The sequence below is a fragment of the Aegilops tauschii genome, chromosome 3, assembly GCF_002575655.3.
Source record: "Aegilops tauschii subsp. strangulata cultivar AL8/78 chromosome 3, Aet v6.0, whole genome shotgun sequence".
In the NCBI taxonomy this organism is placed as follows: domain Eukaryota; kingdom Viridiplantae; phylum Streptophyta; class Magnoliopsida; order Poales; family Poaceae; genus Aegilops; species Aegilops tauschii.
Window position 1 is genome coordinate 538,374,864 of NC_053037.3, and position 18,596 is coordinate 538,393,459.

Below are 18,596 nucleotides of genomic sequence, written 5' to 3' on the forward strand. Positions count from 1 at the left end.
GGGTCGTACGCTCTGAACATAGCGACCCATTCCATCCAACGCCACGTGGATCCACGAATCTCAAAGCAGCACTCCTATCTTCTTCCCCATCAGGCTTGTGCTGCAACCTGCAGCGCCGCCGTATCGATTTGTGCCACTCGTTCTCCGGCTGCTCGACGGCTGCGACGCCGTCCCAGCCGCCACGCAGCGCGGAGGATGCCAGCGACGGTGAGGTTCCCGAAGACCGGAACAAGGTTGGCAGCGCGATTAGGTCTCGTATGGGTGGCATGCCGCCGCGCCCGCGTGCGCTGCCGGCGAGAGCAAGTTGAAGAGGCATGCCGCCGCGCCCGCGTGCGCTGCCGGCGAGGAGCGCCAAGAAAATGAGCAGGAGCAGCGGTAACAGGGCAACATGGATTTACCGAGTGCAAGAAGGCAACACGAAACAGGTGAGCACCAATTCCGCGAGGTCGCCGGCGAGCCTCCCGGAGCCTCGGACTCATGCCAGGAACGACTAGTGTATGCGGTATGGCGGCGCTGCAACACAGGAAGATGGCCCGTTGGGGAAGAAGACATGGAAGAAGATGAGAGTGGTTGCTTTGAGATTCAGGGATCCATGTGGTGCTTGATGGAGTGGGTCGCTCTGTTCGGGGCGTACGACCCGGTCGTATATGATTTTCTTCCTTGGTTCGTGGATCCCTCGATTCCACGGGCAAGGCCAACGCAACAGCGGCAGCTCCGTCCGTCAGACTATCCACAATGAAAGTAACCTAGGTAGTAACATCATATATATTTAGATAAAATAGATGATGTGGCAAGCAATAAATGAAGGAAGAGAGACATGTAGTAACATAACTAGTTAGTACTAGTATGAGTAACATCACACATATCAAGATAAGATGAGTCTATAGCATAATAAATGAAGTGTTGCATGTTACCACACATATGTTACTCCCCACTATAGAGGTAGTAACATAGAGTAGTAACATGACTACTCTATATTACTACCCATTGTGGCTAGTATCAGGGACCATCGCCTTCACCTCTCGACTGAAATGAAAACTTGGAAAATATCCCAGGCTCAGAAAAACAGGGCGCAAGCAACCGTAACACAATTTGTTTATCAGGTTCAGAAATTTCGCCATGTTTGTCCGTGCTGCTACTAGCACAGCATATCTTTATGTTCCCGTCATCATTCACCGAATGCAACGAATCGTCGTCAGTCACCGCCCTTTTAACCCCGCCCTCGGCGAGCTCTCTACGGTGCGGTGCTTCTTCCTCCCTGGTTTCATGGCAGGAAAGGGTGGGGCGGGGCGATGATGCCCATGGCCCGTCCAATTTGACCCATGCCATCCTGGACCTATATCAATATCATACACGCACACATACTCTACCGCTCCCTCCCACAACCTCGTCCCGGCTTCTGCTTTTCGCTCGCCTGCGGTGGGAGCTTTTCGCTTTGGTTTAGGTGCTTCTTTCCCACCCCCCACTTTCTCCCCCTCTCCCTCCTTCAGTCGTGCGTTGTCACGCACACCAAAAGCTCCTGCCTTTGCCTTATCTCAGCACCACCCTGCTCGCCCGTAGTGGGATTTGGTGGGAGCTGCTCTCTGCTCTGCTCAACCTACTTGCCTCCCTCGCGCGCTTCTTTCTTCGCTCCATTCGTGTTGGTGCCGGGGGCCAGCGTCACTCTCGCCCCGTCACCGCACCGCACCGCACGCACGCACGGCGCTCCTCTCTTCCCTTCCCGGTGGGTGGGTGGGCTCCAAATCCGGGCGGTTTCTTGGGCGCGGCGAGCGGCGACGGATCTTTGCGGAATTCCGGCGGGGGAGGACGGGAGATGAACTGCGGCCCGCCGGACCAGCTGCCGCCGGCGACGGCGGGATTCCTCAACCTCAACTGGGACAGCTCCATGGACGCGTCCGCGGGGGGCCGCCCCTCGCCGGCCTCTGGCTCCGCGGCGGCCACCGAGGGGCTCGCGCTCCACGGGATCTCGCCGCGGCCGCAGCAGCACTACGGCGCCGGCACGCCGCTCGGCTCGCCCACCAAGCTCAACCTCTCCATGATGGGCCAGTACCGCCACCACAACCACCACTACCCGACGCCGCCGCCGCCGCAGGTGGGTGGCCTGCCCACCCTGGAGAACCTCATGCCCATGGCCTCCCTGGACCAGTTCCTCGCCGACCCGGGCTTCGCCGAGCGCGCCGCCAGGCTCTCCGGCTTCGACGCCCGCGGCGGCTACGGCGCCGGCCCGCCGCAATTCGGCCTCCCGGACGACGGCCCCGTCGGCGCGCTCAAGGAGCTGGAGCTCGGGAGCGCCCGGGACGACTCGTCGGTGTCCGATCCGGCGTCGGCCGGCGCGGGGATGGCGCTCAAGGGCGCCTCCGACGGCAATGCGAGGAAGCGGAAGGCCGCCGGCGGCAGCAAGGGGAAGGGCAAGGACGCCTCCGTGTCCACCACCTCCGCCAAGGATCTCCTCGCCAAGGTACGCCGCGCGCGAACAGAATTCCGCTCATTTACGCTTGAGTGACACGCCGGAGCGAGCGATAGACGTCGATCTCACCCGACGAGCACCACCGTCGTCGCCGTGCAGGAGGACTCGGCGTCGAAGCGCTGCAAGTCCACGTCCATGGAGGACGCCGAGGAGAATTCCGGCAAGGGGAAGGCCGCGCAGAGCAGCAGCGAGAACGGCGGGAGGAAGCAGGGCAAGGACGGCGCCTCCAAGCTCCCGGAGCCGCCCAAGGACTTCATCCACGTCCGGGCCCGGCGCGGCGAGGCCACGGACAGCCATAGCCTGGCCGAGAGGGTACAATTCCCGGCCTCTTCTCTCGCCTGCATTCCTGGCCGAGAGGACTGATGATCATTTTCATGCTAGACTAGAATTTATTTCTCATGCTCTGCTTTCCCTTCTCCTGCGCAGGTGAGAAGAGAGAAGATCAGCCAGCGGATGAAGCTGCTGCAGGACCTCGTGCCCGGCTGCAACAAGGTAGAGTAACTATTACTGCATACAATTCTGCACTTATCATTTCGCAGTTGTTGTCACCTCACTTGAGTGAGGGAGTACCTCATTAGGTTCAGACTTCATAGCTCGCTGGGTGTGCCCAGATTTGAAACCCGGAAAAATGTTTGCCTGTTTCAGGTGGTGGGCAAGGCCGTCATGCTCGACGAGATCATAAACTACGTGCAGTCGCTGCAGCGGCAAGTCGAGGTACACAAATATACACCGATACACGCCCATTGTCAACCAAAAACAGATGCAGAAACCCCACGAATTGCCATCTTGAACTAACTTATGCCGTTCTTCTCAACTTTTGCTTGCAGTTTCTGTCCATGAAGCTGGCCACGGTGAACCCGCAGCTGGACTTCAACAACCTGCCCAGCCTCCTCGCCAAAGATGTGAGGACAAAGCATCTACCATATGCATGCATGCATGCATGCTCCCATTGCCGCATCAGGCGCCTCCTTCCTCTCTGACTGATTTCGCTTCTGATGATCGCAGATGCAGCAGCAGTCATGTGGGCAGCTGCAGCAGGGCTCGTCGCATTTCCCGCTGGATGCGTCGGGCGCGCCGCTCCCCTACATGGGCCAGGGGAGCGGCGACCCTCTCGGCTGCGGCATGTCCGACGGCGGCGGCATGGGCGACGATCAGGGCGCCATGCACCCGCTGGACCAGGCCTTCTGCCGGCCCATGGGTTCCTCGCAGCAGCAGCAGCACTTCCTCAGCGACGCCGCCTCTCAGGTATGTCCTGAGCTCGCGCCATGTTTCGTATGGAGCCTGCTGACATTGTTCAGGATGATGATCGGTTTGTGATGGTTGCAAACGTGCAGGTTGGGGCTTTCTGGCAAGATCTGCAGAGCGTGGTTCAGATGGACATGGGGCAGAGCCAGGAGATCGCCACTTCTTCCAACAGCTACGACGGTGAGTGCAAATCCAGTTTCAGCCTGAATTATGAAAATTCACATCACTTTCATTCAACCAGCTCACCAAAGATTCGGATGCTAAATTTGTTCCCTGTCTAGCAGGTTCGTTGCAGACGGTCCACATGAAAATGGAGCTTTGACATCACCGCCGGGGAAGAAGCTCGATCCGACCGGAATCCTCGACGACGACGACGACGCCCGCTGTACATAGGGAGAAGCAAAGCCAGTCAGCCGGGCAAGCTTGCCATCGATCCACCCATGGAAGCACTCTGAGATTCAACCTAGCAGTGTCTTACTGTAGCTTCTAATTTCCATACATGAGTCCCTTCCGGTGTAATGATTCTTTTGAACAAGAAAGGGAACCCGGCCGTGCAACAGTAGCGCAGGCTAGCTCTACGTATCATCATCATCATCATCTCCTTTCTTCTTGTGCTAAGCTAGGAGCAAGATCGATGGGTACATAGCGCTGCGCGGTACATGAATCCTTGCTATCCATTCTCCCTCAAATGAGAGGGGATTGCATTGAAGATGTGTAATAGTATCATTTGTATTGCCATTATATATAATATAATATGTCTGCAGCCTATAATTATAAATACCATTATTAATATGCTTGATTGTGTTGCCCTGCCCACTGTGAGTGAATGATTGGCATCTCACATCTGGTTTCCTGCATCAACCATGCTAATCTAATCACGCTGGCGATGATGGTGATAATGAGTGAGCTCGTAGTAGTACAAAACTGTTCTTCTCTGGTTGTGTTGCCACTTGGAGAAGGTGAGGGGCAAAGGGAGTGAGAGAAAGGACATGGACAGAAGGAACAAGCAAGGTGTTGATTTGGGATTTGTGGGTGCCTTTTTAGCTGTTGGAATCGGACGGATGAGCAGCCGGGCCCGGAGACAGGGACAGCACTGGCTATGGCTGGCTGGGTTGCCGATGACGATGAGGACTCCGTATCTGTAGGAGCCTCGCCCTCGCCCTCGCCGGCCCCATCACTACGAGCAAAGTAAAGACGGTGGAGACTGATTCTACCAAGGCGTACATCAGACAGGCAGCGCAGCGCCATTCACTGCGTCTGCGTCTGCGTCTGCGTTTGCTTGCTCCTGTTCATGTGCGGCCGCTGCCTCAGTTAAAAAGAGATCACCACATTTATAACGCGGATCAGAGCAGTGCAGAGCAGATCAGATCAGTTCTCTCTCTCTCTCTCTCTCTCTGTGACTCTCTCGTCGACGACGATGGCCAATGTATTTCGCTGTCAAAAACATCGCCGTCGGCCTCGTCGTGTCCAAGTCATCCAGGCTGTCTGTGATCACGCTCGCAGCTCAGAGACGGGATCTGTCTGTCCCGGACGGACGATCCTTGTCAAACCACACTGTGTGCGCTGTGCTGTGGACTCCGATCCGAATCATGGCTAACCGGGACGCCGGAAGCCGGATCATGGAGGTGATGGCGGGAGCAGTGATCGCTGCTCGCTAATTACTCCACGCACTGGCGCTGCGATGCGATGCGATGCAGGCGTACATGGCACTCTACGCCCAGATTTTTTGGTAGTCTTGATCATGGCTGGCAATGCAAGAGCAAGACACAATTAATTGCCAGGAGAGCAGGACGATGCGCTACAGTTTACGGCATGATGCGTGCTCGTGGCTCGTTCGGACGGGGCGTGAAAGGAGGCAATGCGTGATCTCGCAGATTTGGCAAGGTCCGTCGTGACTCGTGAGCCAACACGTACGTAGTACTCAGAAGCCCTTTTCTTATACTGCTGCTGCTGCTACTACTACTCTGATGATGAATGGCGTGGCGAGGTAAGTGTTACTTCATTGCCATTGCACGGCCGATCGGATTTGGCGCTGCGTGTGTGCGTTGCTCGTGATCATGAATGGAGTGGGCACACTAGTATATACTACCTCCGTCTTTAAGTATAAGTCTTTTTAGAGATTTTCCTAGAGACTGCATACGGATGTATATAGGCATATTTTAGAGTTTAGATTCACTCGTTCGATGTCGTATGTAATCTATATTGAAATCTCTAAAAAACTTGTATTTAGAAACGGAGGGAGTACTTATCTTGGTTATTCTTCATGTTAAACTATATATTGTTAGGATATAGGAGTCTGTTAATATTTGTACTTATCTCCTGTAACTACCTGTAATATGTGCCCTAGCTGCACCCATATAAATACATCCCAAGGCCATCATGTTGGGTGCGCCGATCCAATCTTCTTCTCCTCTGTTTCACATGGTATCAGGCCTACCCGCTTGATCGCATCATGGGCTCTCCTACAGCTTCCGCTTCCTCCTCCTCTGCCCTAACCATGCTCTCCCTGCCCGCCGCCTTCAATGGGCCGCCGGCCTCTGCCGTTCCCCTCCCTCCGCTAGCTTTATCACCGCCAAGCTCACCACCTCCAATTTCCTCCTCTGGAAGGCTCAAGTTCTTCCCCCTCTGCGCATAGCTGGCGCCACGGGCTACATCGATGGCACTCTCCCAGCTCCCTCCAAGCTTCTGGATCCCGATGACAAGGGGGTGCGCGCCCCCAATCCGGAGTACGCCACCTGGTTCCGCCAGGACCAGATCGTCCTCAGCTACCTCCTTGCCTCTATCTCTGATGAGGTGTTGCAGCAAGTGCATCAGCTGGAGACCTCTCGTGCCATCTGGTCTCATGTCGAGGAGATGTACACCATCCACTGCCGCGCCAGCATCGTCCAGATCAAGATGGACATGGCGGTCTTCAGGAAAGGAACCCTTTCCATGGCGGACTACTTCGCCAAGGTCCGCGCCAACGCCGATCAGCTTGCAGCTGTCGGCCGCCCCATGCGCGATGAGGACATCATCACCGCCGTCATCACTGGCCTCGACAGCGACTACGAGCCTCTCATCACCGCGTACACTACTCGTCCCGAGGGCATGACGCTTGGTGAGTTCTACTCCCACGCGATTTCCTTCGAACGGCGCCGCGAGTACAACGCTGCTCGTCTTCATCTTCAGCATGGCGGCTCCTCCGTCAACTACGTCACCCGGGACTCCAACGGCAACACCAACAACTCCAATCGGGGCAAGGGCAACTACCGCGGCAAGGGCCGCGGCAACTCTGGAGATCGCGGCGGCTACAACAACAATTCTCGTGGCGGCGATCGCGGGAACCGCGGTGGCGGCGATCGCGGGAACCGCGGTGGCGGCGGCTCGCGCCAACAAGGCGACTTTGGCGGCAATCGTGGCGGTGATCGCGGTGACTACGGTGACCGCAACGATAACCGCGTTCAGTGTCAGCTCTGCCGCGGTCCTGGGCACTACGCCTGGGAGTGCGGTCAGCGCTACAACCATGCGTTCCAACCGCAACAATCCAAGATGGCCGACCTTGCTGCTGCGTCTCCTCCTTCCATCCTAGGTGACCCGGCTTGGTTCACTGACACCGGGGCCACGGACCACATCACCGGAGATCTGGATCGCCTCACAATCCGGGAGAAGTATCCAGGCAGAGATCACATCCACACAGCTGACGGATCAGGTTTGCACATAGCTCATCGTGGTCATGCAATTCTTCCTACTCCTTCTGCTAATCTTCAACTTCGCAATATCTTGCATGTCCCTAACGCTGACAAAAACCTTCTCTCTGTCAATCGCCTTGCTGTTGATAATCATGCTTATCTAAAGTATTATCCTACTCATTTTCTTATGAAGGATTTGATCACCAAGAGGGTTCTACTTCAAGGCAGATGTGAAAATGGGCTTTACCCCATTCGGCCATCATCTCATCATGCTCTGTCTTCGGTTAGGTTGTCAACAGAAGATTGGCACGCACGGCTTGGCCACCCTTCCACTCAAGTCGTTCAGCATGTTTTATCATCCAATAAACTAGCTTCTTCTAGTCGGTCTATGACCCATGTGTGTAATGCATGTCCACAAGGCAAAGCACACCAGCTTCCTTTTCCTAGATCCTCGAGTGTTTCTTCCTTCCCTTTAGAACTTATTTTTTCGGATGTGTGGGGACCTGCCAAAACATCATCTGTGGGTTCCAGTACTATGTCTCATTTATCGATGATTATAGTAAATTTGTGTGGATTTATCTTCTCAAGAGAAAATGTGATGTGTTTGATGTTTTTCGTGACTTCCTTGCTCATGTTGAACGCCTTTTATCCCGCAAGATTTTATGTGTTCAATCCGACTGGGGTGGGGCGTACGAGAAGCTTAGCAACATGTTTTTTCGTCAACTTGGCATTATGCATCATGTATCTTGCCCACACACACACCAGCAAAATGGTTTTGCCGAAAGGAAGCACCGTCATATTGTTGACATGGGGCTCTCTTTACTATCACATGCGTCTATGCCGCTACGGTTTTGGGATGAGGCCTATCTCTCCACATGCTATCTTATTAATCGTCTACCTAGTTGTGTCATTGGCAACCTTAGTCCTATGGAAAAACTGTTCAACACCAAACCAGACTACACGTTGCTTCGTACGTTTTGTTGCGCATGCTGGCCCAACATGCGTCCCTACAACACACACAAACTTGCCTTTCGATCCCAACAATGTGTGTTCGTTGGCTACAACATTCGCCACAAAGGGTATAAATGTCTTCATCTACCCACGGCTCGTGTTTATATCTCTAGAGATGTCACATTCGATGAAAAAGTTTTTCCTTTTGCCAACCCGTCTGCCTCTCCCATACCACCTCGCGTTGCCGAACAAACCATCCTTTTATTCCCGCATGACCACATGAACTATGGTATATCTGCTCTATCTTCTAACCTGGATGCAGGGTCTCCTCCGGCGCAGAAGATCCCAGGTGTGCCAGGCGCAGGATCCGGAGCTGATCCGGCCTCGGACCGCGCAGCCGCGCCAGACAGCGACAGCGACGCGCCAGGCGACCGTGGGGAGGCGCCCCACCCGTTGGCCCATGTGGCGGCCTTAGATGGCCCGGTCGCCATCCCGCGCGCCCTGTCCCCCTCAGTGGCGGGGCCCGCCACTGGCCCGGCTCCCTCCGCGCCCGACTCGCCACGGGCTGCTGGCCACGTGCCTGGCAGTCAGGCGGTGGGCCGGCCCGGCTCCGCGACAGGCGTGCCTGCGACGCCTGTTCCCTCCTCGGGATCGCCGCCAGATTCTCCTGCTGCGACTGCTGGCGACACGGGATCCCAGGAGGATCCGATTCCCTCCTCGGCTGCTGCTCCCGGATCCTCTGCTCCGGCACCTCCTGCCCATGCAATGGTCACGCGCACACGTGATCATACTCGCAAACTTGCTCATCGTACGGATGGTACTGTCAACTATGATCCGTCCCGCCGTGCGTTCCTGGTCTCCAGGGAACCTCGTGACCACCGTGAGGCCATGGCATCTCCTGCTTGGCGTGCTGCTATGCAGTTAGAGATTGATGCTCTTCGCCACAATGGTACGTGGACCTTAGTTCGACCACCACCGCATGTCAACGTAATCGACTGCAAATGGGTTTTCAAAGTGAAGTACAAGGCTGATGGCACCGTTGATCGTCACAAGGCCCGTCTTGTCGCAAAAGGGTTCAAGCAACGCTATGGTCTTGATTATGATGACACGTTCAGTCCAGTGGTTAAACTGGTTACTGTTCGTATGGTTCTTTCCATTGCCGTCTCTCGAGGTTGGTGTCTTCGCCAGTTGGATGTTCAGAATGCTTTTCTTCATGGCGTTCTTCAGGAACAGGTGTATATGCGCCAACCTCCTGGGTTTGTGGATCTTGTTGCCCCTCGGTCTCTGTGCAAGTTGAGCAAAGCTATCTATGGACTTAAATAGGCCCCCAGAGCCTGGTATTCCCGGTTAAGCTCACGTCTACTTCAGCTTGGTTTTGTGGACTCTAAAGCAGATACATCTCTGTTCATTTTTCATCATGGCGGTGTCACCATGTTTATGCTCGTCTATGTGGATGGCGTCATTGTGGCCAGCTCATCACCTACTGCAACGACCAAGTTACTTGCTTATCTACATGCCACGTTTGCGCTCAAGGATCTTGGTCCCTTGCATTTCTTCCTTGGAGTTGAGGTGAAGTCGTCACCACGGGGGATTGTGCTCTCTCAACAGAAGTACATTGGTGACATTCTTCACCGTGCTAATATGGAAAATTGTAAAGTCTCCACCACTCCCATGTCCTCAAGTGAGAAGATCAGCAAAGATAGTGGGGCACCTCTCTCTCAGGATGACAGTACTACATACCGTAGTCTGGTTGGAGCCCTTCAGTACTTGACGTTGACCAGGCCGGATATTTCCTTTGTTGTGAATCGTGTTTGTCAGTTCCTTCATGCACCTACGACTGTCCATTTTTCAGCAGCTAAAAGGATCTTGAGGTATCTCAAGTATACTCGTGGTATGAGTCTGTCCATCCGCAAGTCACTATCAACGGTGTTGAGTTGCTTCTCTGACGCAGACTGAGCTGGATGCAGTGATGATCGCAGGTCCACAGGAGGGTTTGCTGTCTTTCTTGGTCCCAACCTTGTCTCTTGGAGCTCACGGAAGCAGGCCACTGTCTCACGATCCAGCATGGAGTCTGAGTACAAGGCACTTGCCAATGGCATAGCTGAGATCATCTGGATACAATCAGTTCTTGGAGAACTTGGAGTGTTTATGCCACGACCTCCCATATTGTGGTGTGATAACCTAGGCGCCACTTATTTGTCTGCAAATCCAGTGTTTCATGCCAGGACCAAGCATATCGAGGTGGATTTCTATTTTGTTTGTGAGAAAGTCGCAACCAAAGCATTGGATGTTAAGTTCATCTCTTCCAAGGAACAGGTTACTGACATCTTCACCAAACCATTAGCTGAGGCACCGTTTGTCTAAAATAGATACAATCCGAATCTTCGCGAAGGAAGTTCAGATTGAGCGGGGATGTTAAACTGTATATTGTTAGGATATAGGAGTCTGTTAATATTTGTACTTATCTCCTGTAACTACCTGTAATCTGTGCCCTAGTTGCACCCATATAAATACATCCCAAGGCCACCATATTGGGTGCACCGATCCAATCTTCTTCTCCTCTGTTTCACACTTCGTCCTATTCTTTTCCTTTTGCAAGGGACGTGCATGCCAGATTGGAGCTGTGAGGCGTATAATGATGCCATATCAGCTTCGAGGCCAAGGCTATAGAGTGCGTCACCTTCACAGACAAAAAGTTGTGAATTAGAGAGAGGAGAGCCGAGGCGATGACATGACGCCCGCGGCAACCTCGAGGTCAAACGTTTCACTGCCATCGGGTGGGGAGCTCCTCTTAATTTGGTTTCCAAGGACGATGGGCGTTGCTTTGTGGTAATGATGCTAGCATGGCTATGGCGACACGTTTGCGTGTTGCCATCAGGCTGGTCATAGTGGGAATAACTTAGCAGGTAACATAGCACATTGCAAGACAAATTTGTTTATGTGACACGTAGTTATTGAGGAGAATGTTTATCTTGGTACTCATATTAAAATGGCTGTATGCATCTCTGGTTGGTGCAGAGTCCGGGAAGTGAAATTCTCCCCCATTTTCTTTTACATATCTAGGAAATTAAGGTTCCCTTGCGTATCAAGATTTTCATGTGGTTTGTTCACAAGCAAGTGATCCTCACCAAAGATAATTTAATAAAGCGACGCCAGGTAGGTAGTGCACAATGTTGTTTTTGTGATCATGATGAAACAATACAACACCTATTCATAGATTGCCCTCTTGCGAAATTACTTTGGCGATCGGTTCATATAGCCTTTAACATTATTCCTCCAATTAGCATTGCAGCGTTATTTGGAACCTGGCTAGCTGGAGTAGATCATATTACTGCGTCTCGTATTCGGATTGGAATATGTGCGCTTATTTGGGCTATATGGAATTGCAGAAATGATATAATTTTTAACAGACAACATACTTTAAATTTCTTGCAGATCATCTTCAGGGCTACGGCATGGATCTGTACGTGGTCCTTACTCACTCCTATGGACTCCAGGGAGCCTTTGGTTACTGGGTGCACCCAGTGGGAGATGGTAGCACGGGCTATACTCAACCGGTTTGGATGGCGGTCTCATAATAGGATAGGCGTCTAGTGTTCTAGTCCTATTTATCCTGCCGGTTGTGGCAATGAGTTTCCCTTTTTATTTTTGCTCCATTTGCGAGCTGTAATGGAGCTAAGACTTTGTTTTATTCATACTGTTTAATAATATGGTCGCATGCATCTTTCAGATGCAGAGGCTGGGGGTGAGCCTCCTTTTCAAAAAAAAAAGTTATTGAGGAGAGAGGTGCTTGGAGTAACATAATATGTTACTGTAACATAACACACCTCAAAGCAAAATGAGTCTACAATTTAATAAATGCAATCATCTATGATACTATACTTGTATGTTACTTTGCACCATGAAGGTACTGCATCGTCCTGGTTTATTAGTCCCCTTTGTAATCTGTGCCAAATTTTGATCAAAGATTTAACTAACAGAATATTAATGCATGTCAAAAGAATTATATCATTGGATTCGTATTTGAACATAGTTTTTAATGATATAATTTTTGGTGACATGGATGAACATGTTGTTAGTTAAATTAATGATCAAAATTTGGCACGGAATACAATGAGGACCAATAGACCAGGACGGAGGTAGTAGTAACAAAGACTAGTGCCATATGCATGATACGAGTCTAAATTACTCCCCACTATGACTAGCCTCATCCCACCCCAGTTTTTGCTGCTGTCGTGCAACCATCGTAGCCAAGATCAAGTAGAAAGGGCACCCTCGAATTACGCGATGAACGGTATAGACCGACCGTTTGAAAACAAGATACTACTCCAGTACTAGTGTTTATATTAGGTCCTGGTTACGGTTGGACTCAGAGTTCACCACGGAATTACCTCTTGTAGGATCGAAAGTATGTCTAGAGGGGGGGGGGGTGATTAGACTACTTGACCAATTAAAAATCTATTATTTTCCCTATTTTAGTTGTGGGCAGATTTTAGCAATTATGACAAGTCAAGCATTCAACCTACACATGCAACTCTAAGAGTATAGCAGCGGAAAGTAAAAGGTTGCATATGAAGATAAAGGGATGGGTTTGAAGAAGGCAAATGCAATGGAGACACGGAGATTTTTGGCGTGGTTCCGATAGGTGGTGCTATCGTACGCCCACGTTGATGGAGACTTGAACCCACGAAGGGTAATGGTTGCGCGAGTCCACGGAGGGCTCCACCCACGAAGCTTCCATGAAGAAGCAACCTTGTCTATCCCACCATGGCCATCGCCCACGAAGGACTTGTCTCACTCGGGTAGATCTTCACGAAGTAGGCGATCTCCTTGCTCTTACAAACTTCTTGGTTCAACTTCACATCATGTCGGAGGCTCCCAAGTGACACCTAACCAATCTAGGAGACACCGCTCTCCAAAAGGTAATAGACGGTGTGTTGATGATGAACTCCTTGCTCTTGTGCTTCAAATGATAGTCTCCCCAACACTCAACTCTCTCTCACAGATTTGGCTATGGTGGAAGAAGGATTTGAGTGGAAAGCAACTTGGGGAAGGCTAGAAATCAAGGTTCAAATGGTTGGAATGGAATCTCTTAATCTTAACACATGAGTAGGTGGCTCTCTCTCAGAAAATGGATGGTGGAAGTGGTGACACGTTCTGATGGCTCTCTCCAATTAGGGGGTGGAGGGGTATATATAGCCTCCACACAAAATCCAACCGTTACACACTTTTGGTCCATCTCGGTGGCACCGATTGTGAAACTCGGTGGCACCGATTAGTAAAAAAATATGAACATTAAGAATCTCGGTGGGACCGACTGGAACAACTCGGTGGGACCGATGTGCAAAGGCTTAGGGCAAACTTCATCTAGTTGGCGCCGATTGCATCAACTCGGTGGGACCGAAGTGAATCAATAAGCAACATAGAATCTTTCAAGCTAACTTGGTGAGACCGAAATAACTACAACAAGTCACAGGGAGTTTGCAAGGCCATCTCGGTGAGATCGAGATCCGTATCGGTGTGACCGAATCGTTAGGGTTTCTGGCAGTGGCTATGTCAATACGAACTCGGTGGCTCCGGGTAGGATATATCGGTGGGGCTTGAGTTTGAAATTAGGGTTTGGACATATTTGGAAGGAGAAAGTGGCTAAGGGTTTTGGAGCAATATCACTAAGCACTTGAGCAAGTAGACCATTAAGCAACACCTCATCCCTTTTTAATAGTATTGGCTTTCCTATGGACTCAATGTGATCTTGGATCACTAAAATATAAATAGAGAGTCTTGAGATTTTGCCAATCCTTATCCTTATCATTTTGAGGGGTCCACATCTCTTGTCCATGCCTTGCCAATCATTGAACATCCTGAAATATTTATCTTGAATGGATATTAGTTCAATAAGCTATATCTTGTTATGAATTACCAAAACCACCCAGGGATTAGCTGCATTTTCAATCTCCCCTTTTTGGTAATTGATGACAATATATATATCAAATCTTCGACAAATGATTAAATGAATGAAATCTTCGTCGCTTTAAGAAGTATGTGATAAGCAAGAGCTCCCCCTAAATTTGTGCATTATTAAAAAAATTACGTTTGAATGCAAATGCACAATCGATTAGGATCATGGGTCACTCTTCCATGTCACATACATCTTGGTGGAGGGCACAAAATGATATGAGTGAAATAACATGCATGCATCACCAAGGACATAAGTGGATGATCATACACAAGTAATCATACAGATAAGCATTAAGCACACATTAAGCAAAGTATGCTCAACCTCACAACCAAACATAGTATAACACAAGCATAAAAACGATCAAGTAGCACGAATCAAACAGACAAAGTAGCAACGGGCAATAAAAACCAACAAGCAAAAGAGCGAGACACTCTCACTCTCTCTCGAAGCCTATGATCTATACATTTTCTCCCCCTTTGGCAACAAGTTACCAAAAAGCTTGAAAAGATATAGAGCTATACGTCTCTCTAGTCACGATCCCCTGGAGCTCCTGAAGGTGTCTTCTGGCTTGTGGCTCCGGTGTGAGTAGAAGTCGTAGAGAGAACTGCGTCTGCAAATGCTTTAGAAGATGTCTGCTAAACTTGTGGCACAGATACTGGAGGTGGTACTGGAGCAGTGGCGGCAGGTGCAAAAAGAGTGGTCCTCGTGTCTGCAACTGGCACGACAGAAGATCTAGTTGCCCTCGGCATAGACTGAAACCGGTCAGTAGTGGGGTGCTCAGCTCCATCCTCGGCATCATCTCGAAGCTTCTCCACAATAGACTGGATCTATGTGACCTTGACATCTAGGTTGTACATCTTGTCCTCCACAATCCGCTCTAAGCTCTCCTGGTTCTTGGCCAAGTTGGCCAGACTTCGCTCAATCCTCAGTGTTGCTTTCAGGAGATATGTCATTTGGTCTTTCTTTGTCTTGAGATTTGCTATTGGGGCATTGGGTGCAGTGGCTTCCTTTGCTGCATTTGCTGCTGCTGCTGCCTGAGCCTTCTCTAGTCTCAACTGATGTAGGGTGTGAAGGATCCATCACCACCACATTGTCCTCGAACTCTAGCTAACGAGGAAGGTGCTCATGATCAAGTAGATATGTCTTCATCCCAACTTGGGAGTTGATGAGCATCTGAATGTGTGGAGCATATCCACAAGATCTCTTCTGGTCAGCAGCTGTCCTCTTGACCGTCTCAACAATCAAACTCATAACTTTGAACTTTTGTGAAATGGAACAAATTGATGGAGTGGCCACGTATCATCTTGTCATCTCCAGACTTGGGAAAAAGAGTATGCCTCAAGATAGTGTTGGTTGTGTCCAACCCAGCAAGCAAGTGCTTCACATGACTAAGTTTATGACCCTCAAGATCCCTCGGAGGGATTTCCTTATACATGTTGGCCATTGAGTTGTGCTCCATCCGGGGCTTCCCGTACACATCAACATCGTTTTCCTCCTCCTCCTCCGGAGCACCAATAAGAGCAGCCCACTCAGAGATTGATGACTGGTATCGGTGTCCCTTAGTCATCCATACAATATTTCCATCCGGATAAAAGTGTGATGTGGAATAGAATTGCATGATCATCTCATCATTCCACTTGGTGAGCTTCTGACCAACAAACTTGGAAACTCTGGTACTCTTGAGACTCTCATGAATGTGGGGAAAATAATCTTCATTTGCATCAATGTATTTCCAGTCCACCCACTTCATGTCACTGACGATGGGCTTCTTATCAAGCAAAAAGTCTCGTAGAAATCTTATTGTTCATGGGTGTGAAAGCGGTAGTCACATGCTGTCCTCCTCCTGACTGAATATGGATCCACTTTTCTCCACTCTCGTAGACTCTTGTCTTTCCTGAGCTTCATGTTCTCAGCAACAGGATGAGCATTATCATGATTTGGGATCTTGGGCTTCAATTTTCTGAGCACTAGTGGCTCCTCATCAACCACAACTTCAGGCACTGGGGCATCTTCTTCTTAGCAGCTGAAATATTTCTTGTAGACCTCTTTGGTGCAGAAACCTTGGGCTTTGAATTTGGCTTGGAGGGAGCAAGAGCTGACTTCGTAGCATCTGCCATGAGTTTCTGTGTTTTAGATGGAGGTGCAGCAGGTTCTTCCTCCTCCTCCTCATCTTCCCTCATGGAAGGCTTGCCAATCACTGTAGCAATAGTTTTACTAGCCCTCTTCTTCCTCGTACCTGCAGTAGCTTATTCACCACTTGACTCCTCCACTGTGAAAGTCATGGTTTCCTTTGGAGCTCAAGCTTTGTCAGATTTGGTCTTGGGAACTTTTCTGACTGCTGCCCTGTCCTTTGCACTTAGCTTAGTACTAGCTGCAGAGCCATACTATTTCCTCAGAACTGCTTTCCTCTTGGAAGTGGCCTCATCTGCTGATAACCCACAAGTATAGGGGATCATTTGTTGCCTTTGTTTGATAAATAAATGTCGAACCCAACAAGGAGCCAAAGGTAGAACAAATATTCCCTCAAGTTCTATCGACCACCGATACAACTCTACGCACACTTAACATTTGCTTTGCCTAAAACAAGTATGAAACTATTTTGTAGGTGTGATGCTAGAACTACTTTGCAAGAATAAAAATACGAGTAAATTGCAAGATAATAAAAGTAGCAGTTTAGTAGAGAGCTTTTGTCACACAAGAAAGTTATTTGTCCCTAGGTGATCGATAACTAAACCGATAATCATTGTTGCAATTTTATATGAGGGAGAGGCATGATCTAACATACTTTCCGTACTTGGATCATATGCACTTATGACTGGAACTCTAGCAAGCATCCGCAACTACCAATATCATTAAGGTAAAACCCAACCATAGCATTAAGTATCAAGTCCTCTTTATCACATACGCAACAACCCCCTTACTCGGGTTTGTGCTTCTGTCACTCATGCCACCCACCATAAAAGAATCATGAACATATTGCAACACCCTACAGCAGGGATCCCTCACGTTTGCGCGATACGGAGGGCACCATAGGACAACACCAAAATAAAATATACAACTCATACCAATTATGGTCATCAATTAACCCATAGGACAAAACAGGTCTACTCAAACATCATAGGATAACCACATATCATTGGATAATAATATATAGTGTTGAGCACCATGTTTAAGTAGAGAATTGCAGCGGGAATAGAGAGGTGACACCGCTGCATAGAGGGGAAGAAAGTTGGTGTTTACGGTAGCAAGGTTGTTGATGTAGATCACCGTGACGGTCCTAGCCCCCGCGGCACTGCGGTGCCACCGAGAGAGAGGGGGAGAGAGCCCCCTCCTCCTTCTTCTTCCTTGGCCTCCCCCTAGATGGTAGGAGGGTTTCACCTCTGGTCCATGGACTCCATGGAGGCGGAGGGGCGAGAGCCCCTCCGAGATTGGATATCTCTCTCTCTGTTATCTTCTGTTTCGCGTTCCTGTTTTCTGGCAAAAACCATTTCTTATATTCCTAGAGATCCGTAACTTCGATTGTGCCGAAATTTTAACACGATTTTTTCCATATATAAGCTTCCTTGCGCCCGACGTAGAGCCCCAACTGACTTACGGGGTGCCCACAAGGCACTACCGCGCGCCAGGGGGCTGGGCCGCACCCTGGTGTCTTGTGGAAGCCGTGGGCCTCAGTTTGCGTTGATTCCACGTCCCAAAAATCACATTTATTCCAAAATAATTCTCTGTAAATTTTTATTGCATTTGGACTTTGTTTGATATGGATATTCTGTGAAACAAAAAAACATGCAACAAACATGAATTGGCACTAGGCACTGGATCAATATGTTAGTCATAAAAATAATATAAAATGTTGCCAAAAGTATATAAAAGTTGTATAATATTGGCATGGAACAATAAAAAATTATAGATACGACGGAGACGTATCAGCATCCCAAGCTTAATTCCTGCTCGTCCTCGAGTAGGTAAATGAAAAAAAGATAATTTTTATGTGGAAGGCTACCTAGCATAATCTTGATCATATATCTAATCATGGCATAAATATTAAGACACGATTGATTCAAATCAATAGTTTGTAATTTGACATAAAGACATCAATACTCAGGCATGCCCATCAATTGATACCAATGCGAGGAGTAGGGATTGATGCAAATCTTTAGTCTTGATAATTTTTATGTGGAAGGCTACCTAGCATAATCTTCAAAAATATCAATGCTAAAGAACCCTATCCCTACAAAATCATATAGTCTTGTCATGCTCCATCTTCTTAACACAAATTATTTATCATGCACAACCCGACGACAAGCTT

The 18,596-nt window shown here is 49.7% G+C and overlaps 2 protein-coding genes across 3 annotated transcripts; both read left to right on the top strand.

Moving 5' to 3' along the window:
• Positions 1-1,078: 1,078 nt before the first annotated feature.
• Positions 1,079-4,502, top strand: LOC109741131 (transcription factor bHLH62). Of its 2 annotated transcripts, none has more exons than XM_020300211.4 (8): positions 1,079-2,458; positions 2,567-2,779; positions 2,894-2,959; positions 3,113-3,181; positions 3,295-3,369; positions 3,473-3,712; positions 3,802-3,892; positions 3,997-4,502. In XM_020300211.4, the coding sequence occupies exons 1-8, from the start codon at positions 1,814-1,816 to the stop codon at positions 4,032-4,034; spliced, it is 1,437 nt and encodes a 478-aa protein (XP_020155800.1). In that variant the 5' UTR covers positions 1,079-1,813; the 3' UTR covers positions 4,035-4,502. The 2 variants fall into 2 exon arrangements, with proteins under 2 accessions (XP_020155800.1, XP_020155799.1); XM_020300210.4 differs by having other exon boundaries at positions 1,085-2,458; positions 3,994-4,502.
• Positions 4,503-5,136: 634 nt separating this feature from the next.
• On the top strand, positions 5,137-10,695 carry LOC141043094 (uncharacterized). The gene is made up of 6 exons (XM_073512016.1): positions 5,137-5,231; positions 6,181-7,400; positions 8,654-9,502; positions 9,559-9,587; positions 9,700-9,941; positions 10,299-10,695. Exons 1-6 carry the CDS (start codon positions 5,137-5,139, stop codon positions 10,693-10,695), a joined length of 2,832 nt encoding a protein of 943 aa, XP_073368117.1.
• The last annotated feature ends 7,901 nt before the right edge of the window (positions 10,696-18,596 follow it).